This window comes from Lissotriton helveticus, chromosome 2_1, assembly GCF_964261635.1.
Source record: "Lissotriton helveticus chromosome 2_1, aLisHel1.1, whole genome shotgun sequence".
Classification (NCBI taxonomy): Eukaryota; Metazoa; Chordata; class Amphibia; order Caudata; family Salamandridae; genus Lissotriton; species Lissotriton helveticus.
In genome coordinates, this window is record NC_136059.1 from 1,335,461,272 (window position 1) to 1,335,486,443 (window position 25,172).

The 25,172-nt window shown below is 44.9% G+C and overlaps 1 protein-coding gene across 1 annotated transcript in view; it reads right to left on the bottom strand.

Moving 5' to 3' along the window:
- Positions 1-1,982: 1,982 nt before the first annotated feature.
- Positions 1,983-25,172, bottom strand: part of LOC144820244 (maestro heat-like repeat-containing protein family member 1) — a 59,331-nt gene continuing 36,141 nt past the window's right edge. Inside the window, exons 12-16 of the mRNA XM_078677841.1 lie at positions 23,870-23,989; positions 22,913-23,011; positions 6,552-6,635; positions 4,904-4,975; positions 1,983-2,147 (exon numbers count right to left, since the gene is read on the bottom strand). Of these exons, the coding sequence (XP_078533967.1) occupies positions 2,106-2,147; positions 4,904-4,975; positions 6,552-6,635; positions 22,913-23,011; positions 23,870-23,989 (417 nt within the window). The 3' untranslated portion in view covers positions 1,983-2,105. The remainder of the gene's footprint in view (positions 2,148-4,903; positions 4,976-6,551; positions 6,636-22,912; positions 23,012-23,869; positions 23,990-25,172) is intronic.

Here is a 25,172-nt window from a genome sequence, read left to right on the forward strand (position 1 = left end):
TAGCTACGGTCAAAGGTTATCTTTCGGCCTTGTCGGCATTTCTTTGTCTGCCGGATCAGCCGTCCTTATTTAAATCTGCTATTGTTTTAAGGTTTCTAAAGAGCCTTACAAATGAATTTGATCCTACTCCCTTTATTGTGCCTCAATGGGACTTGAATCTTGTGCTCACTTCCTTGATGGGTTCACCTTTTGAACCTTTGCACAAGTGTCCCTTGAGACTGTTATCTTTTAAAACGATCTTCCTGATTGCAATTACCTCGGCAAGGAGGGTAAGTGAGCTTCAAGCTCTTAGTTCAAAGCCCCCATTCTTGACCATTCATGCTGAACGAATGGTACTCAGGACCAGGGCTGCTTTTCTGCCTAAGGTGGTAACTCCCTTCCATCTCGGGCAGTCCATTACCCTTCCTACCTTCTTCCCTCCCGTTCACCTTTCCAAGGAGGAGGAGAGACTTCATCGCTTGGACCCTAAGAGGGCGGTGAGCTTCTACCTGGACAGAACCAGAGAGTTCAGAGTGGATGACCAGCTCTTTGTGGGTTTTGTTGGAGCCAGAAGAGGCAAGGCGGTGCACAAGCGCACGCTGTCAAGATGGATTGTCTTGTGTATCAAGATATGCTACTCTCTGGCGGGTAAGGAACCCCCTGAAGGTTTAAGAGCTTATTCTACTAGAGCAAGGTCTGCTACATCTGATTTGTCTAGGGGTGTACCTGTAGAGGACATTTGTAGAGCAGCAACTTGGGCTTCCCTCCACACTTTCGCGAAACATTACTGCTTGTATTCCGAAGTGAGGAGGGACGGCCACTTTGCGCGTTCTGTCCTCCAGGATTTTCTGGTATAGGAGAGTGGACACCCTCCTCCAGGAGTAGGGACTGCTGTGGGACTCTATTCACAAGGTGAGTAATCCACTGGCAGATGTATCCATCAGAAGAACAAGTTACTTACCTTCGGTAACGCTTTTTCTGGTGAATACAGTATCTGCCTGTGGATTCCTCACTGGCCCACCCGCCTCCCCGTTGTCCACTCTTCTATACCTGTTTTAGTGTCATTGCTTTAATGTAAATATTTTATTGTCAAAGGAAATGTGTTATTATAATTGCTTTCCTGCATTGACTACACACTGTGTGTGTTATTTTGATTATTTGGTACTGTGTAAATTGTGTGTATATCTACTGTTGTCGGTCTGTCCGTGTGCCTCGAAGGCACGGAATAAAGGACGGTACTGATGTAATCACGCCAACGGAGTCCTATTGTGGAGTCACTGAGGTCAGCGAAGCCACGCGCGCGAAGCTGTGCATTCTGTGATGTCGTCCACGTCGTCGTGAAGAGCTTCAAAAGAATTTCCGAATGTTGCTGACGCAGGGGGATATTCACAAGGTGAGGAATCCACAGGCAGATACTGTATCCACCAGAAAAAGCGTTACCAAAGGTAAGTAACTTGTTCTTTACTGCCCAGCTAATAAACAGACTTCTTTTCTTCATGTTGCTTCTCTTGCACATGTCTGAGCCAAGCAAATTCATAGACAAAGACCAGTGTGTCCATGTGTTTCAAATTTGTGAATGTGATTTAAGAAACATGTTCCATTCAAATCTTAAATTCTCCATAAAAAAACCTTGCTGAGTGTGATTTTTCAAGAGTGTTGCATTGTGTTGCAATATGCCCCACACCTACTTAGTTTTAAAACTCTATCTTGAAGGATTATGCCAGTCATGTAGCCAAGAATATATGATAGCTCTCATTAAAGGCAAGAGTATCGAATTTCTTAATTATTTTTATTTAGTGCCAAGGGCCCTTAAAACGCATAACAAACAACAAATGTACAATGTTTACCTTCAGTAAAGTGTGGGTAAGAACATTCACATTACACATATTTTTTTGGTTGAAAATTTGTATTGAGTTTTATAATATAATACAAGTTAACAATAAGGCATAAATAAGTGGTTAATAAATCCAATACTAATAAAATATATCAATGGAGGTATAACATTTGCTGTTGAATAAAACAAATAAATATGGAATACATAAATAGGTATATAATAAATGATTATTTAAATAAATAAGTAAAGAAAGGAAATGGTGAGGGATCCTCCATAAATGTTGTCAGTGATATCAGTCACAGTGGTCAGAATCAAAAGATGGTATTGCTGGAACCTGAAAGTTGAAAGGTACATGGTCAGATTGGTCAAGTAGGCAATTGCCCATTCTCACAGTCTAGCAAGCAACGTGGAGGCACCATGTGCTCGTAAAGTATCTTTTGCCTTGTTTTAAATGTTGGCTTTGCCAAGAATTTGAATAAATTTAAGCAAGGTAAAGGGGGAGTTAGCTGGGAAGAGATTATGCCTTTTTAAACACAGAGGGGCAGATTTACAAGCCCCTTGCGCCTCTTTTACACCTCCGTTGCATCACTTTTGTGACGCAGCGGCGGCGCAAAAGATGCACCATGGTGCGGGCTATTTACAACTCCCAGATGCGTCACGTTGTAAAGCCCTGCGCCAGAAGGAGGCGTTCTTGCGCTGGGGGGGGGGGGGGCGTTCCGGCACAGGAACGCCTCATTAAAGTGGCTGAGTGAAATCTACTAGACTTCACTCAGTCACTTTGGGGCCCATGCTGCATCAAAACCCTGCGCCTGCTTGAAGCAGGCGTAAGGATTGACGCAGCATTAACAAGATAGGGCCCCCCTGAGCATTCCTGGAGGGATGTATGACATTACAGCGCATGCTTTTACCACGCATGCCTTTACATCGCAGTTTTTACAACGCATACCATTACAACGCATAGTGCTTTGGGGCGCTGGATAGTATTTACTATTCCAACTCCAGTCCCCGTGGACACTAGGGAAGGTTATTGGATAGTAAATTAACCTATTCCCTATCCTAGAGCGCCCCCCAGCGCAATGCGTTGTAATGGTTTGCGTTGTAAAAGTTGCGATGTAAAAGCACTGCGTGGTAAAAGTTGCGTTGTAAAGGATGTTTCCCTTGCTGGAGCTGCGTCACTCTTGCGACGCAACTCCAGCAATGCGCCACTTTTACGGCAAAGATGCGTGACGCATCTGTGCCGTTTTTGCCCCAAGGTGCGCCGCATGGATGTATGACGTTACAACGCATACTTTTACCACGCATACCATTACAACACGGTGTTACCACGCATACCATTACAACGCATAGCGCTTTGGGGTGCTAGATAGTGAATAGTTTAATTTACTATTCCAATTCCAGTCCCCGTGGACACTAGGGAAGGTTATTGTATAGTAAATTAACCTATTCCGTATCCTAGAGCGCCCCCCAGCGCAATGCGTTGTAATGGTTTGCGTTGAAATGACCGCGTTGTAATGGTAGTGCGTTGTAAAAGATTCGTTGTAAAGGTTGTATACCGCGCCGCATTGTAAATCGGAGCAACTATGGTGGCGGAGGCATGGCGCACAATAAGTGGTGCATCCCTGCTGATATGCAGGGATGAACAACTTATTGTAATTATGCCCCTACAAGAGGTAAGACAGTTCATAAAAATGTGCTGCCATACAATATTGTACTCCAGTAGCGGCCTCATCTCTTCTCCAGTGTCACAACCTCTCCCACGCAGGAGCTACTCCACAGAATTCTAGTACTCTTTGAAGTCTCTAAACAGTCAGTAGGTGTTTTGTACTCATACAGATTATTTATAACAATGTGACCGCGACCTGATAAACACCAGTCTTGGACTCTAGGGGGAAGATAATGTTACTTACCCATCGGGCCCCCCTTGCATCTGAACTAGATTTGCAGAATTATTTTGCTCTTCTGTGGCAATCTCAAAGCATCCATATAGGGATGATAGCCAAGCTCTTGAGGGCTCTATTCTCACATGATGCACGTAATGAATTCATATAAACAAAGTCTTTCCCTTTTAAAAGGTTTTGCACCCAATCTTAATCAACATAAAAGTGTTTCTTTGATGATAAGGACTGCTTTGAATGACCCTACCACAGAAACGCTCCTTCTCCAGCACCAATGGGATGAGAGCCTCAGTCTCTCCATGTCGTATGTTGATTAAACTTTTTCCCAAGACTCTTGAAAACCTATGTATTTCCTTCTTTTTCTACACACCCAACTGTAATGTAATTTAAAACATTAATCAAATGTCTTCCATCAGAAGTGGTTCTGGAATTCTAAGACTATGAAGGGCCGATTGTATTCTTGAATATCTAGGACAAGAATATTGTGGCACAGTAAAACAGTGGGCAAAATATAGAGGAACAAAATATTGAATGGTAAATGCACAGAGGGGCGTATACATTTGCCATTCTTAACACCACATAAAGGAAGATATATGTGTATTTTTTTTTGGTACACAGATGTGGAATTAGGTACAGAAAATCTATACAAATATCTTTTGACATTTTGTCTCTCGATTTTTTGTCAACGATATTAGTGCCTTACAATATTGATATTCAGAGACACATTTGGAAAGCCAAATTATGGAACACATAGTGAAAATGATGCAACATAATGTAGTGCATTCTGTGACAATACTATTTTGCTGTTTCATCACACATTAATGCTGTTCTCGCAAGACGTTCTGCCTCTCTAGGACCAATATAACACCTGGGTGAAACAATCAGGTGAGTAGTTAACGTTTGCCACGGCTCAGAAACATGTGTTGTTTCTGATCCTTCTAAACTAGCCAAACATTTATTTGTGGAAAACTGCAAAGTGTGTATCATATGATGGATTATTTGGCAAGTAAAGCAAACCCATAATTGGATGGAAGAAGCCCCTGGATACCCTCATGGGTGACAAGCACTGCTTTACAAATCCCCCTTACATTTTCGTTCCATTCCAGAGACCCCATTGAATAGTTGTGTGATTCTTTCAATTAGATAGTACTCACACTCTCTCTCACATTGACAGAAAAAAGCATCAAAATCTTACCTCGCCCTCTGTAGATAGTATGAACTCGCATAACCTGAGAGTGCTGTTCATCATTTTGATCATGTTCTCAAGCTGATAGATAGAGAGAATGGAAACAAGAAGGCTATTTATACATGTAAAACTGTTGATATATGTTTCTCTAAAATGGCAAACTGTGGGCATTGCCAATAACCGGTTGATCCTAGGTAATACGATAGGATAGTATTTATAAAGCCCACTTATACCAGCTGGTGTCAAGGCGCTAAGTAAACTGGGAGAAGTGACAGCACCAAAAACCTGCTAGGAGGCAAATAACCAGGGGCCAGATGTACGACCGGGGCATTTACCGACTCGCAAATTACGCTCAATTGCGAGTCGCAATTTGCGAGTCGCTAAATGCCATGTACAACAGTGTCAGAGACAATTTTTGCGATAACCAATGGGGTTGCACAATACATGCCTCATCAGTATTCATGAGGCGCTCGCAGTTTGCGACCCCAGTAGGAATGGCTGGCCTTCCCAGGTATGGCGAACTGCTCGGCTCAGCAGACCTCCATATCTGGGACTGCTTTTCAATAAAGCAGTTTTTTTTAAAAAATGCAGCCCGTTTTCTTTATAGGAAAACTGGATGTATTTAAAAAATAACGTTTTTGTTTTCCCCTGCATTTGCAAAGTGGAAGGGGTCCCCTGGGGACACCTTCTCATTTGAGAGTGCATTATCACCCTCTTGAAGAGGCGGTGAATTGTGAGTGTTTTGTGACTGCATTTGCAGTCGCAAAACATTCTTGCGTAGGGTGGCAAGTCGCAATTAGGAAGGGACAGCCTTGGAAAGCCCCTTCCTAATTGTGAGTTGCAAATCCTATTTAGCGAGTTGCAAATAAATTGGTACTTGCTAAATAGGGTTTGTACATGGCCCTATTGGGTTTTGCATGTGCAAACGGGTCGCTAACCCGTTTGCGCATGTAAATATGGGTCATACATCTGGTCGCAGGTCTTCAAGAGCTTCCTAAAGACCGGAAGGGAGTCTGCCTTGGATATCGAAAGGGGCAAAGATTTCCAAAGCTTTACGGCTGCCACAGAGACGGAGTGGTCACCCACTTGCACCTGTGAAATCTGGGAGTGACCAATTTTTTAAGAGGAGATTTTTGTATTCTTTGCTGAAAGCCAATGCCAGCCGTATCCTTTGCCTAGTTTAGAAGTAAGGCTGAATTTGACCCTAGAGCTAAATGGAATTTTTGAGCCTATACGTTCTTGCTTGTACACAAGTAGGATCAACCCCCGTGTATTTTGTTCTCATCTCTCACAGAAGAGGTTAGTCTAGTAGTCAAAAGGATGATTGTTTTAATTAATCCTTGTTTCCAGCAGGAGATAGATTCCACCTCTGTCTGTTTACTCTGTGCACTAAAACCATCTTTGAAATTAAGAAATCAGCTCTAGCTTTCTAAGGGTACCAGTGGATGAGAGACGGACTGAGTTGCTACACCATTCACTCCTTGCTAGTATCGTAAAGAATTCCTTTGTTTCTGAGAATGAAGTGCATTTTCCACAGGCAGTTATTCCTGTGATATCTTTCAGATTTACTTTGATTTGTGAAGATGGAATGGAAGAAACAGAGTCCGAGAGAGGAGGCACATAAACATGATGGTATGGTATTTTAAAGAAGACTCACATGTTTCTCAGCTGCTAAGGTGGGGATGTTGAAGGCATCCCTGTGTTCTGGTGGTGTTACTTCTTCAAGTAGTTTATATGGATACTGAAAATATAATAAAAAAGATCAGCATTACCAAGACCATTGTCAACAAATGTGGACTGTCATGAGTTTTGCAGAGATGGAAGTCATGAAACGCTGCACACCTCAAGCAACTACAAATGAAAAAAACATTTGTACAAGTAACTGCATACTATGCTTGCTTCCTATTTTGCCATTTCACATCCATAGCACCTTGTGTTCATCACCTTTTAAAGTAGAAGATATGTGTGAGTGAAATATTTCTATTTGTGAGTAATAGATCAAAGATGCAGAAACAGTGAATAATGGTGAGCTGGCAGTGTACAAGTGTACTGCTACCAGAAGTGCTCACTCTGCTCTTTACTCAAGAAATCTTGTGTGACTCCTTCTAAACAATACATTTTATACCTTATTGATAAATACCATCCTGGCTTCAAAGGGCTCACCTACCATTGACATATTACTCTCCTCCACTACATTGTTAAGAACATCAGGAAAGAAATTACTGGGGGGTGTGGCCAAGCACCCTAGGATGGTGGCCATATTTTAAGCGAGCTGGTGTCAGCTCTGAGAATCGTGCTGAATCCGACCCTTAGGCGACCTTTTTTTGGTCGCAAGCACCTGAACAATGGCCCTTATAATCACCCCCTTTTGCCCACCCGAGCCCATCCAGGGAGCCCGGGATGAGAGATAATTTTGGTGATCGACAACATGGGTGTGCGTATGACCTGCCGAGAGACGGCCTGCCGGTGGCAAACTCCACCTGGAGCTGTGAACCCACCGTGGCGAACCCCCCTTTGCATTGATTCCAGGGATGAGCGAGGGAGAGAAGACAGCTGATTAGCTGGGGTGTGGGATAAAGCTGTTTTCACTTCCAAGCGGTAGCCCGTAATAGCGGAACGGGTACTTTAGAGTGGAGGACATGGGCTGGGCGCTACAAGTAGCCAGGACTGCAACTGCAGCCTGGATGAGCCGACTATGGGGCGACCTTTTCTCTGATGCAAAAATCCATGAGGCGGCCTCTACGCTTGTCCCCTTCAGCTTACCCAAGCCCATGCAGGGAGCCGGGGACAAGCGAAATGCATTAGGCAAACAACGCCCTGCCGTGAGACTGTCATGATAACAATGGACACAACCTGGAGCTGCAATCCCACAGCAGCGACCCGCGTTTACCTCAGCATTCACTCTTAGGGCACAGCGAGTCAGAGGAGACAGTCACAAGGAGAAGAGAGGTAGGGACCCCCTTTCACCTTTAGGCAGCCACATGGGCTTGTGACAGCCAGCCAAAGTGGCGGACAAGGTTAGATGAGACAGACTGAGCAGCATGAGAATCCAGGACTACGATTGCAGCCTGGGTGGGTGGAAACCCACAGAAGACGTCTCGCCCCAAAAGTAGGAGATGGTCACACAGCTTCCCCCTCCGGAGGTGACCCCCCCCCAGGAGCCCAGAGATCCTGGGAGACTACTACAGCAAACACTGGGCTTGGACGGTCAAACAAGTACAGCAATACTCCACCTCACTGTGGTGTCTCAAGTGGATAGAGTGGGTGTCCCCTGTCCTGGACCCTCAAGACATGGCATCACAGAGACAAGCGTAGGCAGATGTTCCCTGTATCAGGTGTAGGGGGTGACCCTCCTCTGCCCTTATGGCTGGTGGGACTGCCAGAGGGCATCTAAAACCAACACCCAGAGAAATTCCTCATGGAATACTTCAGACCCTGGATCCTGGATTGTAAGTTTTCCCCCTACTTTGTTCTGGAAAGGGCACACAGGGTGGTTGCCCTAAGTCCTCCGCCGGGGGGGACCCCCTAGAGCCATTGTCATCAGGGTACTGAACTTTGTGAACTGATAATATATCCTGTGGCAGGTACGCCAACATCTAGACATCCATTGCACCAACTCCAGGGTTATGTTCTTCCCCGATTACACAACTAAAGTGCAGCTCCTTTGTAAATCTTTCTTAGAGATTAAGTAGAAGGTCAGGGCTGTGGACATTCAATAAATGCTGATACAACCTGCCAAATTGAAATTAATGTCTCAGTGGAGAACCATTTTCTTTGAGAGCCCAGAAGAGGCCAGGGACTGAGCAGCGGAGAGGAAATAACTGCCCATATAAACAAAGGAGCCAATGACATCTCGGGAGACTGTAGGGGGTCAACCATGCCACCCTAAGAAGAAGTGTGGCAGACTGATAGGAGGGCAACTCTGGTCACAACCAGAGGACAGGCGTAGGGCATCCTCCTCAGAGAGCTCCAGTGATCACCGGGGAGGGGACCCTTCTAGTGGATGATAAAAAGTTATTCAGTATTATAGAGGAGAATTTTGGTACCCTTCCTTCCTTTCCTCCATGTATAAATACAAATGTTTTCTCATTCACTTATGGAGAAGAGACACATTGCCTCCAGAGAGAGGGACTTGCGTGGAGCGAAGCTACACAAAACTATGGTGATTACTTTCTGCCGACTTCCCCCTCCCATCCCTTCACACCCCACCGCTGTTACCTGTGCCAGCCGCGCCTGAAGTTGGGTACTATAGGGCTGATTTCGGTTGCAACACTATGCCTCACGCAAGACACATTACACGGCCACGGACCCTAGTCAAACGGGCTCAACGACTCACCAAGACCTCTGACAACAAAACCATCCACTAAAAGCTGTTGTCTTGCAATGTCAGTGGGTTGCTGGATAAAATAAAATGCACAACAATTCTCAATAGGTCTACAAGCTGACCCTGGTGGTTCTATTGTTGCAAGAGACATATTTGCTTGGGAGTAGGGGTTCCTTTTTGGGACAGCATGGCTTTAACTGCGTATACCATGCCGGGTTCATTAGGTGCTCAAGAAGAGTTACCTTTCCCCTGATGGTCACGCATGCTATCTGAGACACCATGGATAGATATGGGGTGGTTACTCGATTCCTGAATGGCATCCTATGGATGGTGATGTCAGTGTATATTTCACCGGACCTGCAGGCGACCATGATGAAAGATCTAATGACAGTTATCACCACAGTCTCGGGGTGGGACCTTATCATAGCGGGTCAATTCAAGAATATCATGCATCTACAACTTGATGTGAAAAGAGAGGCTCGACCCTTGTGCCATGGGTGGAGTCCCTGATGCTTTGCAATCCATGGAAAGCAAAGAACTAGTCAGTATGTATTATTTTCACTGCTGGACTCCGAATTCACAAAAGGGTACCATTGGACCACTGACCGATTGAACTAATTGGGGATGACTAGGTCTAATACGCACTGAAGCCTTCAGGTAGGGTGACTGAAGTATGTTAGATTTTTGGAACACATGAAGGAAAAGATATAACTCTACCTCAGAGAAAAAACAACAACAGATGTCTCCCCAATCACATTGTGGGAGGGGAGGAAAGCAGTTCCTCAGGGGGACACAATAGCAGATCCTGCAGGGGCAGCAGTATCCGATTATCAAAAACAGAGAGTATATGGGAACATTGTTACACAGGTATGCAACCAACTTTGGCAGACAGGTTTGTCCCATAGACACGGGGCCCGACAGTGAGGTGACCCACGATACTGAGGCAATCGGCAATGACTGCGCACATTACTATGATAAACTTTACCAATCAAACACGTCGGGCAAGTGGAGCGACAATACCCCATAGCTGCGGACCTGATCATGCTGCAGGACTTGGATGCACCTCTGTCGAAGGAGGAATTATTTGCAGCCTTGCAGGAGATACATTCTGGGAAGGTGCCCGGTTCAAGTGTATTACCTATGCAATTTTTAGAAAAGTTTGCACCAACACTACTCTCTCACTTCTTTACAATGGTCGAAGCTGCAGGGACAGCTATGATACTTCCCTATGATATCTAGGGTGCCTCAGTTGTAGTTCTCCCCAAACCATATAGGCCACCTACAGACTGTGCATTTTACAGCCTGATTCCCCTAATTAATATTTAAGCCAAAATAGTTGCAAAGGCCGTAGCACCAGGGTCTGAAACAGGTGAGATCCCTAGTGAATTGCGATCAAAATGGCTTACTCCCACCAGAGGCACTGCCTTGTCTTAGGGGGATAAATATGGCCTTGTACCACATACATCTGACCACACAGCCATGATGCAACTGGACTTAGAGAAGGCCTTCGACTCAGTTGAATGACCTTTCCTCCACGCCATCCTTGAAAAGATTAATTTTGGCCCAAAAGTCCTTCAGTCTGTAAAGATGTTATACACAGTGCCATGTGATAGGGTCAGAGTGAACACCATTTACTCACAACAGTTCCAGATAGGCAGAGGCCACTGGCAGGGCCACCTGCTGTCTACTCTCCTATTCGCTCTTGTGATTGAAACACTGGCAAAATAGATCGGGGATGCGCAGGAGTGGGGCTTGAGGTGGGGTGTAGAATTAGGGGACTGCATCTCTTTGTATGTGGTATGATGTCCACCTTTATATTTAGCACCTAAACCAACTGATCCTACAGCTGATTTGCATTCTAGAAATCTACAATGAAGAAACAGACCTGAGGGTGAACTGGGGGAGATCAGTCATAATCCCTGTGGTGGCCATTCCTCTAGAGTTACTTCCAGGTGATTTGGAACATTTAAATAGTTGGTGTTTGACCTGTCAGCCTGAGGGTGGTCTTCACCAATCTTTTTGCCTCCACATTTGGCTGAATCTTTTGTTGGTCCTAAGACTCTGAGCGCTTTACCACTCTGAATCAGTGCTAAAGGGCAGGTGCTTCTTCCTTAAACATGTGTACAATTGGTGTATACATAATTGACCTATTTAGTTAACTTGTAAGTCCCTTGTAAGGTGGTATATCTTATACCCAGGGCCTGTAAATCTAATGCTACTAGTGGGCTGCAGCTCTGATCGTGCCACCAATAGAAGAAGCCTTTCAGACCTCTCTCAGGCCTGCAACTGCAGTGCCTGTGTTTGCAGTTTATTGCCACTTCGACTTGGCATTTAGAACTACTTAACAACCCTTAAACTCCCCCTTTATTACTTATAAGTCACCCCTAAAGTAGGACATGTACTTTTCTGTTTTACATGTTCTGGTAGTGACAAACAGCATATTTCACTTTTCACTACAATGAGGCCTACTCCTCTCATAGGTTAGCATCAGGAATTTCTTAATACACTTTTAAGCTATATTTCCTGATCAGAGAGGAGTAGCTTTTTCGTGTTTCGTATGTTTGGAATGGTAGTGATAAAGCCTACTTACTAGGGAAGTTGAATTTAACATTGCTATTTTAGAAATGCCACTAAAAGAAAGTATGCAAAAGAAACAATTGCTGGACGGAATACTGGACAATGCAAACATTCACCCCCAGTCACAAGGATCTGGGTTTAATCCATCATTCTTTTGCTCACCACATCACCCCAGTTTGTACCCAGCCATATGCAAATCAGTCTTGACCCTGTTCCTTATGGGAGCAGTTCAGCCCGAGCTGCCAAATCAGGGTCAAGATTGATTTGCATATAGCTGGGTCTGAACTGAAGTGGCAAAGTGAGCTAAAGAATGATGATACATTCAACCCAATCTGTGACTGGGGGTGAGTGTCTGAAAAGTTTCAGCACTCCGTACATCATCTCCTTGTGTTTGCTTTGTTCACTATTAGAAAGTAGACATTTATCTGCACTTACTGCTTTGTGTGCCTGACAGCCCATCCCCAATAATTGGAGTAAGTGACAGCTACACTTTTTGCATTCCCTCTTGACAGCCACAGCCACAACCCACAAAGGATAGGTGTGTCTGAGTAGCCATCAACATACATTTGTATTCTGATGGCCTTACCTGGGCAGAGTGCAACAGAGGGTCTAACCCTTTACTTGAATAGGCAGTGCCCTGTCCCCACACAAAGGACTGATTATCCCCTAAAGATAGCCTGGAGGACAGGACTGGGCGGAAAGAGGAAGCTGTGCACTTCAGAGAGCTGCTTTGAATTCACCAACCAGCATCAAAGGCACTTTTGGCTATAAGTCCTGGGTCTCTGACCAACCCGCCCACTCAAAATCAGGCACTTCTGGATCTTGAACTGAATCTATGTCAGAAGGACTGCTGTTCTGCTTAAATGACTCCTCTTTGGCTTGCATGCTTGGAAGGCCTGCTTTTCTCTGGTCTTTCTCTGCTGTCTGCTTTTCTCTGACTGTGCTGAAGGAGAGCTGGGCTCTGCCTTTCCTCCAAGTGATCTCCAAGGACTTGTTGGCTAGCCTCCTATTGCTTGACACTGAGGGACATCAAAGTCTCTATCCCTGCTCCAGTGCCTGAACTCACTGGAAGTGGCCCAGACACTTGCAGCATGGAATTTGATGAATTTTATGTCTGTGTTAAACAGAACTGGCGCATCAACCAGTTGCAGGAGTAAAATGGGCACATCGCATCAGAACTAGCACTTTGCCCTCAGAGATCGATACATTAGACTGCGTATCGCCTCAGCGGCAGCTTGGTGAGACCGATGCATACCCTCGACTGTGTGGCAGAATCCGATGCCGCACATCACTCGACACATCTACCACCCGTTTTCAGAACTGACGCATCGCCTTCACTACGTGGAGCAGATCGACACATCTCACTGTTTGAGACCAGGAAAGGTACTTTTTTCACTGCGTTCTGCGTGGGTCCTGTAGCTGGCCTGCGCTTCCACGCGTTTTGCCTGAACTTTGAGTTTGACCCGATACAGCGCAACCTAAAGTAACCTTTTTAGAGCTGCTTGCTTCTAGGTGCTTTAATGCATTTATTCATTTAAAAATGTTATATATCTCAACTTCTATACATTGGATTTTTGTCATTTTAGGCTTGTTTTGGTTATAATATAATTGTCTATTTTTTTCTAAACCTGTCTAGAGTCTTGTTGTGGTATATTCATTGTGTTACTGTGCAAGTGTGTGTGTTGCACACATACTTTGCATATTGTCTCTTTGGATACCCCTGACTGTTCTGTGCCAAGCTGAACACAGGTTATCTTTTAGTGTACATCTTGCTTATCCTAACCAGGATTATGGCTTCTGCTTGGACAGGGTGCGTACCTTTGCCAACCAGAAAGCCAGTTTCAAACACTGGGGCATGCGCATATCAAGAGACCCAGAGGAACGCTGGGGCAGGAATATAACCTCTTTGACATGCAAAATTAAGGGACATATGGCAAGATGGAGCTCTCTCCCCCTGATCATGATGGGGTCTATAGCCCTGTTCCAAACTGTGGCCTGGTCACAGCTGTTGTATGTTTGGCAACACTACCCCCACAAAATCCCTAGCCTTTGGTTTACAACCCTACAGGCCAACCTCAATAGCTACAAGTAGCGAGGATCGTCGCTGTGAATCTCCCATAAGAACTGCATACAAGCCCCTTATTATGGTGGACTAGGGGCAGTAGACATCAGACTGCATTACTTTACTGGGCTGCCCAGCTGGTTGTGGTTATTGACTGGATCTTTGGTGCAGGGGGACCCACTACGAGACTCACGTGGACTTTACCAGGCAAGCACCAGGGTTTTGGCTGTATGGGGAGTCCTTCCTACCCACTCCCCTGGCCATTCCAGCCATTCCAGTGATTAGCTGGAAAGAGGCATTGCAATGGATATGATAGTGGAGGGTGCCCACTAGGAAGAAGCCATTGTGGAAGGGTACATGGCTATGGAAAACAGTAGGGCTCAAGTGCACTGAAATAAGTTGGGCATCTCTAAATTGGGAGACGTCTGGCAGACACACCATATGATGTTCTCTGACCATCTCAAAGCTGAATGCCATTTACACAGATCTCAGAACGTATTCCCGGGTTGGGACAGGTAAGGGGACAAAAACTGATGGTTGGGATCAGTTGTTTTTTAGCTAAACATCACATAGCGGGCCATTGAGGATCCGGGGGGCCCTCCAAATATCAAAGTGGCTAAGAGGGATACATTTCTTCTTTTCAGCTGAGAAAGCAGTGAATAGGTCCAGAGGAGGACCACAAAAGTATGATAACATCTTGGGACAGTGAAAAGCGCATCACAAAATACCCAGAGCGGCCCACCCATAGGAAGTTGTTGGGGGAAAAGCACACAGTTGACTGGGGCAGAGACCCATCTATAGTGCACCAGACTGGTTGCAGTGGACTTGACTGTGGTCTACTTCATGGTATTCTGGAACTAAATGGGATATTAAGAAAGGGGAGAATCAGGTGGATGGGGAAGCAGTGTTACAGTATTGTGATCTTAAAATTGTTAAAAACTAAATAAAAATTATTTTTTTAAAGAAATAAATTACTATCCAGCTACAGAAAATACAACAAGAATTATCTCTTGTGCAATAGCTGCTCTCGAATCAGGGTGAAATGCAGCAATGAATCTCCACCAAACTGTTCACATCACAGTCAAAGCTGACCCTGCAGTTGTGCCAGCTGAATTTCTTCACAACTTTTGGTATTATTGACCCAAGTCCTACAAACTAGCATGGGATTTTCAGGTGGGAAGAAATCCCTCAATATGGTGGGCTGTATGTCTGCCAGGTCAGTAGATTACATGCCATCACTGCCCTGTCCAAACGGAGTACACTATTTGATGGTCTGGCCCATCCATCAACAATATTTATGAAGTACAGATTATAGAAATATCTATGCATACATACATGCAATATCAGTGTAGAGTGTTAGGTTACCTAGCAAGAGGTGGGACTGCTGCTGTGACTGATGTATTCCAAGAGAATCATACTACATGTTTCTAGATTGACAACTATTGGTTAAGGTAGGCACCTCACTTCGGCCTTTTTAGGTGCTGTTGCATTTCTCTAAACTCTTCAGCTAGTCTGAGCCTTTCATTGTCTTGCTTTATTAGCCACTGATCATCTACATTATCCCTTTCATACCCCTCAGCCAATGCGCAGAGACCTTCACAGTTATTGGATTGCATAATTTAACAAGCATTTGCAATACATTAGGTCTCAGCTTTTCGATATTTAGAGCAATTGACTTACATGACAATGCCTTTTACCTATATGTTTTGGTTTGGAGTGAAGTGGATGTATGTGGTGTAGAGTGGAAATTTGTGGGTTGTATTGGACATTGTTAGTTTTGAAATTGTGTTGTGTATTTATGAAAGGGAATTTTGTGGCATGGTGAACAGATAGGGATGAGAGCTGCACAGAATAGATAGAAAAGAAGATCACGAGGAATAGGTAGTTTGTGCAGGAAGTGGTGATTGATATTGAGATAGGGGAGCAGAAAGAAGGGGAGAGCAGGCCACAGATGCATACATAGGGAGCACATGTGTAAGCAGAAGACACCCAAAGAAGAGGAGGAGAGCGTGGGTTTGAGGGATTGAAATTTTGAATAGGCACAAGAAGGAAACTGTGCTTCAAGACCTGAAGTGAACCATATGAGAGAGGCGGTAAGAGTGTATGAGGGAGCGAGAGAGAGGGGTGCGAGAGAATACACGTGAGAGAGAGAGAGAGAGAGAGAGAGAGAAAGGCATGAGTGGAAGGGGCACCCATGGGGGAGAAGCGAGAGGTGGACCAGTGCAGAGCGTGAGGAGGTACAGGAATGTAGCGTGTGTGAGCAGGCAGTATAGAGAGGAGACAGTTAATGTGAGGGAGGGACGAGAAGGCAGTGGTATTGCAAGATGAGAGTGGGTACTGTGAGTGTGAGGGAGAGATGAGAGTGGCTGTGGGTATGTGGAGGAGAGATGACAGGTTTGGTGGTAGTGCAAGTGTTGGATTGGAATTGTTTGTTGTGGAATTGTGTGGCGTAGTGTGAAGTTGTGTAGTGGAAATATGTGGCATGGTGTACTGTGGAATTATGCAGATAGAATTTAAGAGTGACAAAGGTTTCAACAAATAGGAAGTCCATGGGCAGGCTGAAGCCCATGTAGTAGATGCAGTATTTCTTGGTTTGAAACAGCTCATGTGCGCTGTCTAGAGCCGAGACCTAAAAACATGACTTAATCTAGCTGTGTAATTTACCATCAGAGAGATACCTGAATAGCGGTGCACGGCTTTGCCTGTACCAACGCATATATGTTCTTTTCGCATTCTCAGAGTGAGGCATAGAGCAAGATAGACTGACCAAGCAGACACTGTGGATTATGAGTCAGTGGGAGCAGGATGCCCGACAACGAAAATGGCTGCATGTTTTTTGGCCAAGGAATAGGGTTAGTGGACAAATGTGTAGATGCAGAAATAAATGTGCAATATGTCATACTGCCCTTGGGGGTATGCACACAATGTAGCACACATGTGTACAAATGTAATCCTAGGAAAATCACATGTACATGCAAATATGGTGTAATCCAATATAATAAAAGAAACATATGTAACAGGTTTCTTCAAATTAGATGAGTGTAAAATTACTCAGATGGTTCCCAAAATGTTCATAGTGTAGTACCTTACAGTCTGCCGCTCTTTTCGATCACATACCAACCTTTTGACCCACTGGTACGTTCTGAGAAAAGTAGGCGTTGTTCTTGTTTTATTGAAGAGGTGGCGCACGGATTGAGAGGTCGCTTCAGTGCGGCCCACACTGTGCAGTGAAAGGCCCCTCCTGCAGAGAGCCCAGGTGGGCAGTGGCAAGGGACAATTAAGCGTTTGTATTTTCAAATCCACTGCAGTGTGAGAGGGTGCCTAGCCCCAGGAGTTAGAATCAGAGAGTAATAAATAAGACTAGCCACAAAAACAATTGAAACAAAGCCCCCCGCAATTTGCGCCACCCCCTGCCAGGGCACGTTATACAGTTGTAAAAGTCCGATAGGGACCACTCTCAGCACCTGCTTTTTAGTACTGCTGGTGCACCGGCAAGACCCGGCCCACTTAAAGCCCTGGGACTATGTAATATTTATTTGTGCCTGGGTTGTTAAAAATAGTATCTTCAAGACATGTGGCAGTGCTATGAAACTATGGTCACAAGAGTTATAAATGAAAAAGTAAATTATTATTATTACGGTTTTCACACTGTTAAACATGAACATGTGCGCAGAGTCAGAAAAATGGGACCAGAAAGAAAGTACACAAGGAAACCGAATGTTTCTGCGGGGTGAGGATGAAACATGCAGAGAAGACTGCAGCCCTCTGCATCATTTACCCCAAGGATCCTCGTATGATTTGCAGCCCCTCTCAGTCCCATCTAAGATCTCACTGCAGGCTTGCTTCTAATGAGATCTGATTGAGCGCTCCTATTTGATTTCTAACAACTTGGAAGCAGTGTTTTAGCCAAGACAGCATTGGGTACTGTCAGAAGTATGCTATCCCTAGAGAAATCAGCTTTTAAAACGACAGGCTACGGGCTGTTTCAATTCCAATTTTTTCGTCAAACCGCTTAGATCAATAAAACAGTGGTTATGAAGGGGCACATGCTGAACAATGGAAACGCCACAAATGTAAAAAAGAAAAAACCTGAGTCAGTAATTTGTCGGAATAAAAGCACAAGACAATAATTAAAAAAAAACTTTTCAAGATCCACGAGATAGAAGCGTCTGCACTTACTGTGTACAACAGTATTATGCAATGAAAAAATGAGTCCAGACATGAGTATCTAAAATGGCAGCTGTTAAAGACCTCTGACCTCCAGGTCAGGGAAACTGCTCTCCCGTAGCGCAGCTCCGTCTGTTGCCTTCTTCCCCTCTGTGCCTTTCTGTGCCTTTTTTTCTCTCTGTACCTTTATTGCGCCTCGTTTTGTCATTTTTTTCTCTGTGCCTTTAGTGTATGCATTTTCTCTTTCTTCTCTTTGTGCCTTGTTTTCTCTTTTTCCCTCCTTGTGCCTTTATTGTGTCTTTTTTCCCTTTCTGTGCCTAATTTTCAAAGCCCGGTTTTCTGCTTCGCTCCCTTTCCCGCCCTTGCTGCTCCCGCCCCCCCTCCTTCCTGTATCTTTCCGCTCTCACCTCCCAGCTGCTCTCCCTCCCCGACCCCTACTTCTGCACAGCAGGCCCGCAGCAGGAAAGCAGTTGGGGCGCAATGGCACACCAAAGGCAAGCCTCTCTGCGACTGGGCCGCAACCAGCGCCAGGGACCCTGGTCCACTGACCCCGCTGCTACGACTCAGCAGCCCTCCACGTACTCAATCCCGGAAGAAACAACAATTGCCAGCTGTCAATGGCGAACACCACCCAAGGCCAGTTCTCCTGCCGACACTGCTGCTGGACCTTCACCCACTACTAGACCCCCACTGCTACCGCCAACCCACCGGACGCCAGCGCACCCATCCCCCTGAGCTGCATCCTCCTCAACATACGCTCCCTGCACAGACATGCAGTAGAAATTTGGGACCTCCTCAACACCATCTTACCCGAAGTCGCCTTCCTCACAAAGACCTGGACCAACACCAGCTCTGCACCCGAATTCGCAACCGCCATCGCCAAACGTGTACAAGATCCAGAAGAAGGACAGCCCCAACCACTTGGAGGTGGGACTCACTGTTGTACACAAAAACTCCCTCCAACTAACTACAGCCAGCACGACTGACTCCTCATCCCCCATGGAACACCTTCATTTCCAGATCCAGATCAACACCAGAACGACTCTATGGAACACCCTTGCCTACAGACCTCCTGGACCACGTGCCACGTTCAGCACTACCATCGTGAACTCATCGTGCCCCTTGCCCTCGCATCCACGGATTACATACGTCTCAGAGACCTGAACCTCCACCTCACCAACCTCAGCAACCCCCAAGTCCACCCCCTTCTGGACAACCTCACCAACATTGGCAGGTCACACCCTCAACACCATCTTCACAGAAGGAAACAAAATTCGCTTCAGCCGCACCACGCAACCCCATGGACAGACCACCCCTGTATCCACTTTTCCTTCTAGAAATCCACCTCACACAAGTCTACTCCACGCCTCTGTGCAGGAACTGGAGCAAGATCACCAAAGAGTACCTCAACTCTGCCCTCAACCGCACTCCTTCTCCCACCACAACAGATTGATCACCGACTGCGCAAACACACTCGACCCCCTCCAGAACTCTGATGGGCAAAGCACCACGAAAGCACTTGGTTCACCACCGACCTCTGAGAAACCCAAGCGTACGTGCTAAGAAAGCCTGGAGGAACAGCAAAACCCCTGAAGCATGCACCGCCTACAAGACAGCCATGACAGAACACAGAAGAATTTAATCCAGGACAGAATCCTCTCCAACTCCAGCAACTCTTCACCATCATACAAGAATTCACAAAACTCCCCAGCGAATCCTCCAACATCCCCCCTCGCCAAGGTCTCTGCACCAAACTAGGCTCCTACTTCCATCACAAGATCAGGACTCTCTCCGACAACTTCAACGAGCGGAACCTAGGCACCGCTACTACACCTACAACCAGCAATGCATCACCGCATGGACCCCTGTCTCCACAGAAGACACAGCTAAGACCATGAGAAGCATACACTCAGGAGCCCCCACTGACCCCTGCTCGACATACATCTTCCACGGAGCCGCCTCCCCTATAGCACCCTTGAAACAGATGTCAAGACCCTCCTCAAGAAGCCCTCCGCAGAGCCGACAACCTCCAGAACTATAGACCCATCGTTCTCCTCCCCTTCGCAGCCAAAGTCACTGAGAAGATCGTCAACAACTAGCTCACAAACTTTATAGAATCCAACTCGATCCTCTACACTTCCCAATCTGTATTCCGTAGCAACCTCAGCACCGAGACTGCCCTTATAGCCGCCATGGGCGACATCCGCATCCTCCTTGACCAAGGACACACGACTGCCCTCATCATAGTAGACCTGTCAGCAGCCTTCGACACCGTCTCACACCGTGCAATAACCGCCAGACTCTGCGACATCGGAATTCAGGGGAATGGACCCGTTCCTTTCTCACCTCTCTCCTCCCCTTCGCAGCCAAAGTCAAACAGAAGATCATCAACAACCAGCTCACGAACTTTATAGAATCCAACTCGGTCCTCTACACTTCCCAATCTGTATTCCGTAGCAACCTCAGCACGAGACTACCCAACTAGCCGCCACGGGCGACATCCGCACCCTCCTCGACCAAAAGACACATGGCTGCCCTCATCCCACTAGAGCTATCAGCAGCCTTTGACACCATCTCCCACCGTGCACTAACCGCCAGACTCTGTGACGCCGGCATTCAGGGGAATGGATCCGTTCCTTTCTCATCGGCCAAACTCAAATAATCAGACTCCCGCACTTCCTCTCTGAACCCTCAGAGATCAGCTGCGGAGTACCCCAAGGATCCTCAATCAGCCCCACGCTCCTCAACATCTGCATGGCCCTTCTCGCCACCATTGTCAGAAAACACAGACTCAGGATAGTATTCCACGCTTCCGACACCCAGCTCATCTTCTTATTCACTGATGAACCAGAGATCACCAGACACAGCTTACAGGAAGGAATGAAAGATGTCGCCTCCTGGATGAGCAGCAGCTACCTGTAGCTCAACTCAGAGAAAACGGAAGTCTTCTTATAACGCATATTAGTAAGCCCATTATCGCCGTTTTAACGACAGTTTCCTGCCGCTAAAACGGCGATAATGTTAACGAGGTTCTTGTTAATATGCCCCAATGTTTTGTCATTGCCATTGGCACATTTGTTGGAGTGCATCTTCCACTTGTCTAGGTACGTAATGTACTGTGAAAGAAGTGAGGGATGTGTAATGGCTGTTGGTTATGATAAAGTGTAAACACAACTCTTTTTCTGTGCTAGACAACTGGGGAGACATAGGTAAGATAGACCATTCACTCAAAGGCTGAATTATGGAGTCAATTACCTTTTTAGTAGCACTACCTTCTGCACATATCTGCTCAAATGATACTTGTCCCCTGCCAAGGGTATCTCAGATAAAATGTAGAAATTAAATATTAAATAAAAGAAATACAAAAGGAAAAGTGATAAACTGATATTTCAAATTTAAATGCCATATAAGAAATTGTTGTTAGAGGATCTGACTCTTGCTGTAAGGTACACAAACCGCAAATCCTATGCCTAACGATAACGCTATCCTCATCAATTGCATATTACTCTTATGCAATGTAACCCAAACACAAAACCCCTAACACTAGCAACATAATGACGCCTACATTCCATAAACTTAAACCTAGTTCAATCCTGCAAAGTATCCTTAACCTTAACAAAATCATTTAACCTAACCCTGTATCAAACCCATACTTCATCTATAGCCATAAAGGTATCCCTAAGACTAACATTGAACAACAACTGTTCCTTAATTGGCACAATATACACAACCTGGAATCTAACACTACACCTAACTTTAATGTTTCCTATTACTCCTACTGTAACTCTTATTCACAAACACACACACTCTGGTATTAACACTACAGTCAACACTAAGGGGAGCGCCCTAAGTGTTGACTGTAGTGTTTACACTACAGTCAACACTGAGGGAAGTACAAATTGTACCATGATACAGAGGAGCAAATTTATCTGGATCATTATGCAGTGTCTGGCCATACCCTTTTCCCTGCCAGACTGTTTTAAATGACCTCCTCTACAATTTATCACATGTTCCTAATGTTCCTTTTTGTAAATTTTTGCATTCCAGCCCATTGATTACACTTCATTCGGCCTGAGCTGGAAGGAATGACTCAAGATGGAGAGTAATGCCCCAGCTGGAGAGTACGGCCCCAGATGGAGAGTAAGGCCTGGGTGTGGAGAGTTTGGCACAAGGGCGGAGATTCCGGTCCGACTGCAAACGAATAGATACGACTCATAAATTACCTCTTTGAATACCAAAAGTCGTAAATGACTTCTGTGAATACCAAAAGTCATAAAGTTAGACTTTTGTCTCAGATTGCCTTTGATATTCGACCCCAGGACGTTCTGAATGTAGCACAAAACACCAGGGCCAGTGAAGGTTGCCTTCTGGCTTAGGCCAGTCACTATTTCAACTGTAGTTATGAACAGAGCCCCTCTCCTTTCCACAATGTAACTGCATTGTGTATCCTGTGGATGCAGAGCCCAGCCTTTAGCCAGGCCTGGTGTTTGATCCTGAGTAATCTGCCACCTCCGAGTGCAGGGACCCGTCTTAGACCCGGTCTTGTATTGATTCCTAAATGCGAGTCGACTTGGAGGGCAGCCTTTCTGTCTGTGCTCTATCACTTCTGAAGTCATGACTAATGCAAAGGAGGAAGTAAAGGTTGAATGTTCTTGTTGTTTATAGTGAATTTAAGACATTGTTGCATTTGGTATCATAATCCCCTTCAAAATAAATGTCTACATTTCTTTTGTTTTCCGTATTGTAGACCACCTACGCCTTTAGACATATTTTTGCTTTTCTTTCTTGTAAACTTTTATCTAATTGCAAATTATACTTTTATAAATGTAAGTCACTACTCCAGAGGAAAGTTGGAAATATGAGACAAAAAGAGATGCATGGTTCTTACTAGGTCAATCGCAAAAAGATAGCCTTTGTACTCTTCAATCACCCGACGGCTTTCGAATGGATGAGTCTTGGCACATGTTTGAAATCCAATTATTATATCCTGCAAAGAGTGAAAGACAACTCACAGCATTAGGGAATCATTAACCAAACACAGGCATTTAGGACTAGAGATTCCATATTAGAAAGAAATGATAATGATGCGGTTCTTGATTGGACATGCTACTGAAGAAGCATCTATGGACAATAAGATGAGAGTTCAGTCACTATTTGTGTTTTGTAACTTGGTTCTTTCTGGTTTTCACCTAAAGGAACTGCAAGGACTTTTTAGTACACAAGCATTTGGGAAGAAGGAGTACGATTTCTTTAGAAGGAATGCTTATCCTCTCTTCCTCAAGGGTACTGTGCAGGGATTACACCAGATTCGGCTCTGTCTTTCATTCCCTGAGAAATCGCCCCTTCTAACAACAGGTAGAAACAGACAGCTCTGTTATCTCTTTGGGCCTCTCTGAAAGCTTCACAAAGCTTTAGATCTTCATCCCATTTATCTGCTACATTGATTAAGCTTGATTTATATAATTAATTCACTTGTGTCTATCAAGACGGATAACCTAAAAAGGCAAAAATAATCCCTGATGAAATGCAGCAGTAGTAACCTGAACAAAACGCTATACTTCTAGTTTCAGCTAGCTTAGTCTTCATCCACTCTGCGGAGGGTTTCCACTCTGATATGATTTGGCTATCCATGGGGTAGATATCACACTTTTGGGTGACAGGATGTGCTGAGTGAGGAAGGTGTCTCCTGTCATCATTAATTTACCATCAAGCTCCTTTAATGAAATTACAATCCAGAACAATGAAAACCCAGATGCTCTTCAGTCCCGTAAGACTCCATGTGTTTGTTTTGGTCATACAGGGTGAAATTTTACCTAAGGGGAATAGAAATACAATTGATACTTACTGCATGGTGAGGAGTTGCAATAAACTTAGTAGAATTGAACATCTTTCGAAGGTAACGTAAGATCAGCACAGTATCATCGCATGTGGCGAGGCACTTCCCGAGGCACCGGAAAATAAAACCCTAATATGGGAGTAAATTAAAGACAGTCTGAGTTAAGAATAAAAAGAAACTTCTGCCCACTCTATGAGACTAATACTTATAGAGGAGTATTCATCTTTGATTTACTCTACACATGTCTTCAACTCACACTATGAAACAGCTCTTAATGAGTTGAGCCAAATGTTTGTTAATTTATGTCATGTTATATCTTCTGGACATTGTAGAGATTTGAATATGGCCATGAATATGACTCAAAACAATGAAGAGGGAGGAATGGGAGCCAGTAAAGGTCCAGTACCTAGGCTCCGAAACTGCTAATGCAAAAAGCAGTGGCGGTACTGTTCCTTTCAGAAAGCAAAGAAGAAATAAAGGCTGACAAAGAAGGGAGAATCCCTATGATTATTTCTTGGTGCCATCACACATCCATGAAGATGTACTGTATCATCATAGGACGTGCTCCTCATAGGGCTGGTGCTGCAGTGCCCCACGAAGGGTCGCTTTAGTGAAGACCTCTTTAGTTTTGCTGTCTGATGACAGCTGCCAGTGTGAGGGCATTTTGAATGTGTGGGGTGGAGTGAATGGGTATAGTGAAATGAAGGGAGACTAAAACTGTCTAAGAGATACCACATTGGACTTTAATGTGATGGTTCCCTCGGCAAGATTAAAAAACGTAATTTGGTAGGGGCGACTACAGGGACGTGATGTATCCAAGTAGCCTAAATCTGTGAGTGTGGTCAGGTCAACATGTTTCGCGCATGATGGTCCAAAAAGGATCCAAAGTGCTTCTTCAGAACCTAAAAAGGGGGGGATAACCCTACCCCACACCTAAGACGTAATATGCAGTGTAGGTATTGCCCTAGAAGAAAATATCTTGATCAAAAAATTTTTAATTGATCATCCAACCTGGAAACTAAATGAGAAAATAAAGAAGACACACTGTAAACAAATTTGTTTCATCTAAGGCAAGTAACTCATGTAGTCCTGTTAACCTTTTCAGAAGGGAGCAATGGTGTATTTTCTGCCTCTCCATGAACAGCAAAGGTCTGAATGATGAAATCGCTCGGTGCAAGGTATAATTCCCAGGTCAGTCTCCTGCGAAATCAGATACTCCCTTACAATGGATTTATTGACATTCGGTCATACAGGGGATCTGATCTACCATTTCACCATTGAGACCATATAACATATGGAACACCCTGCTTTG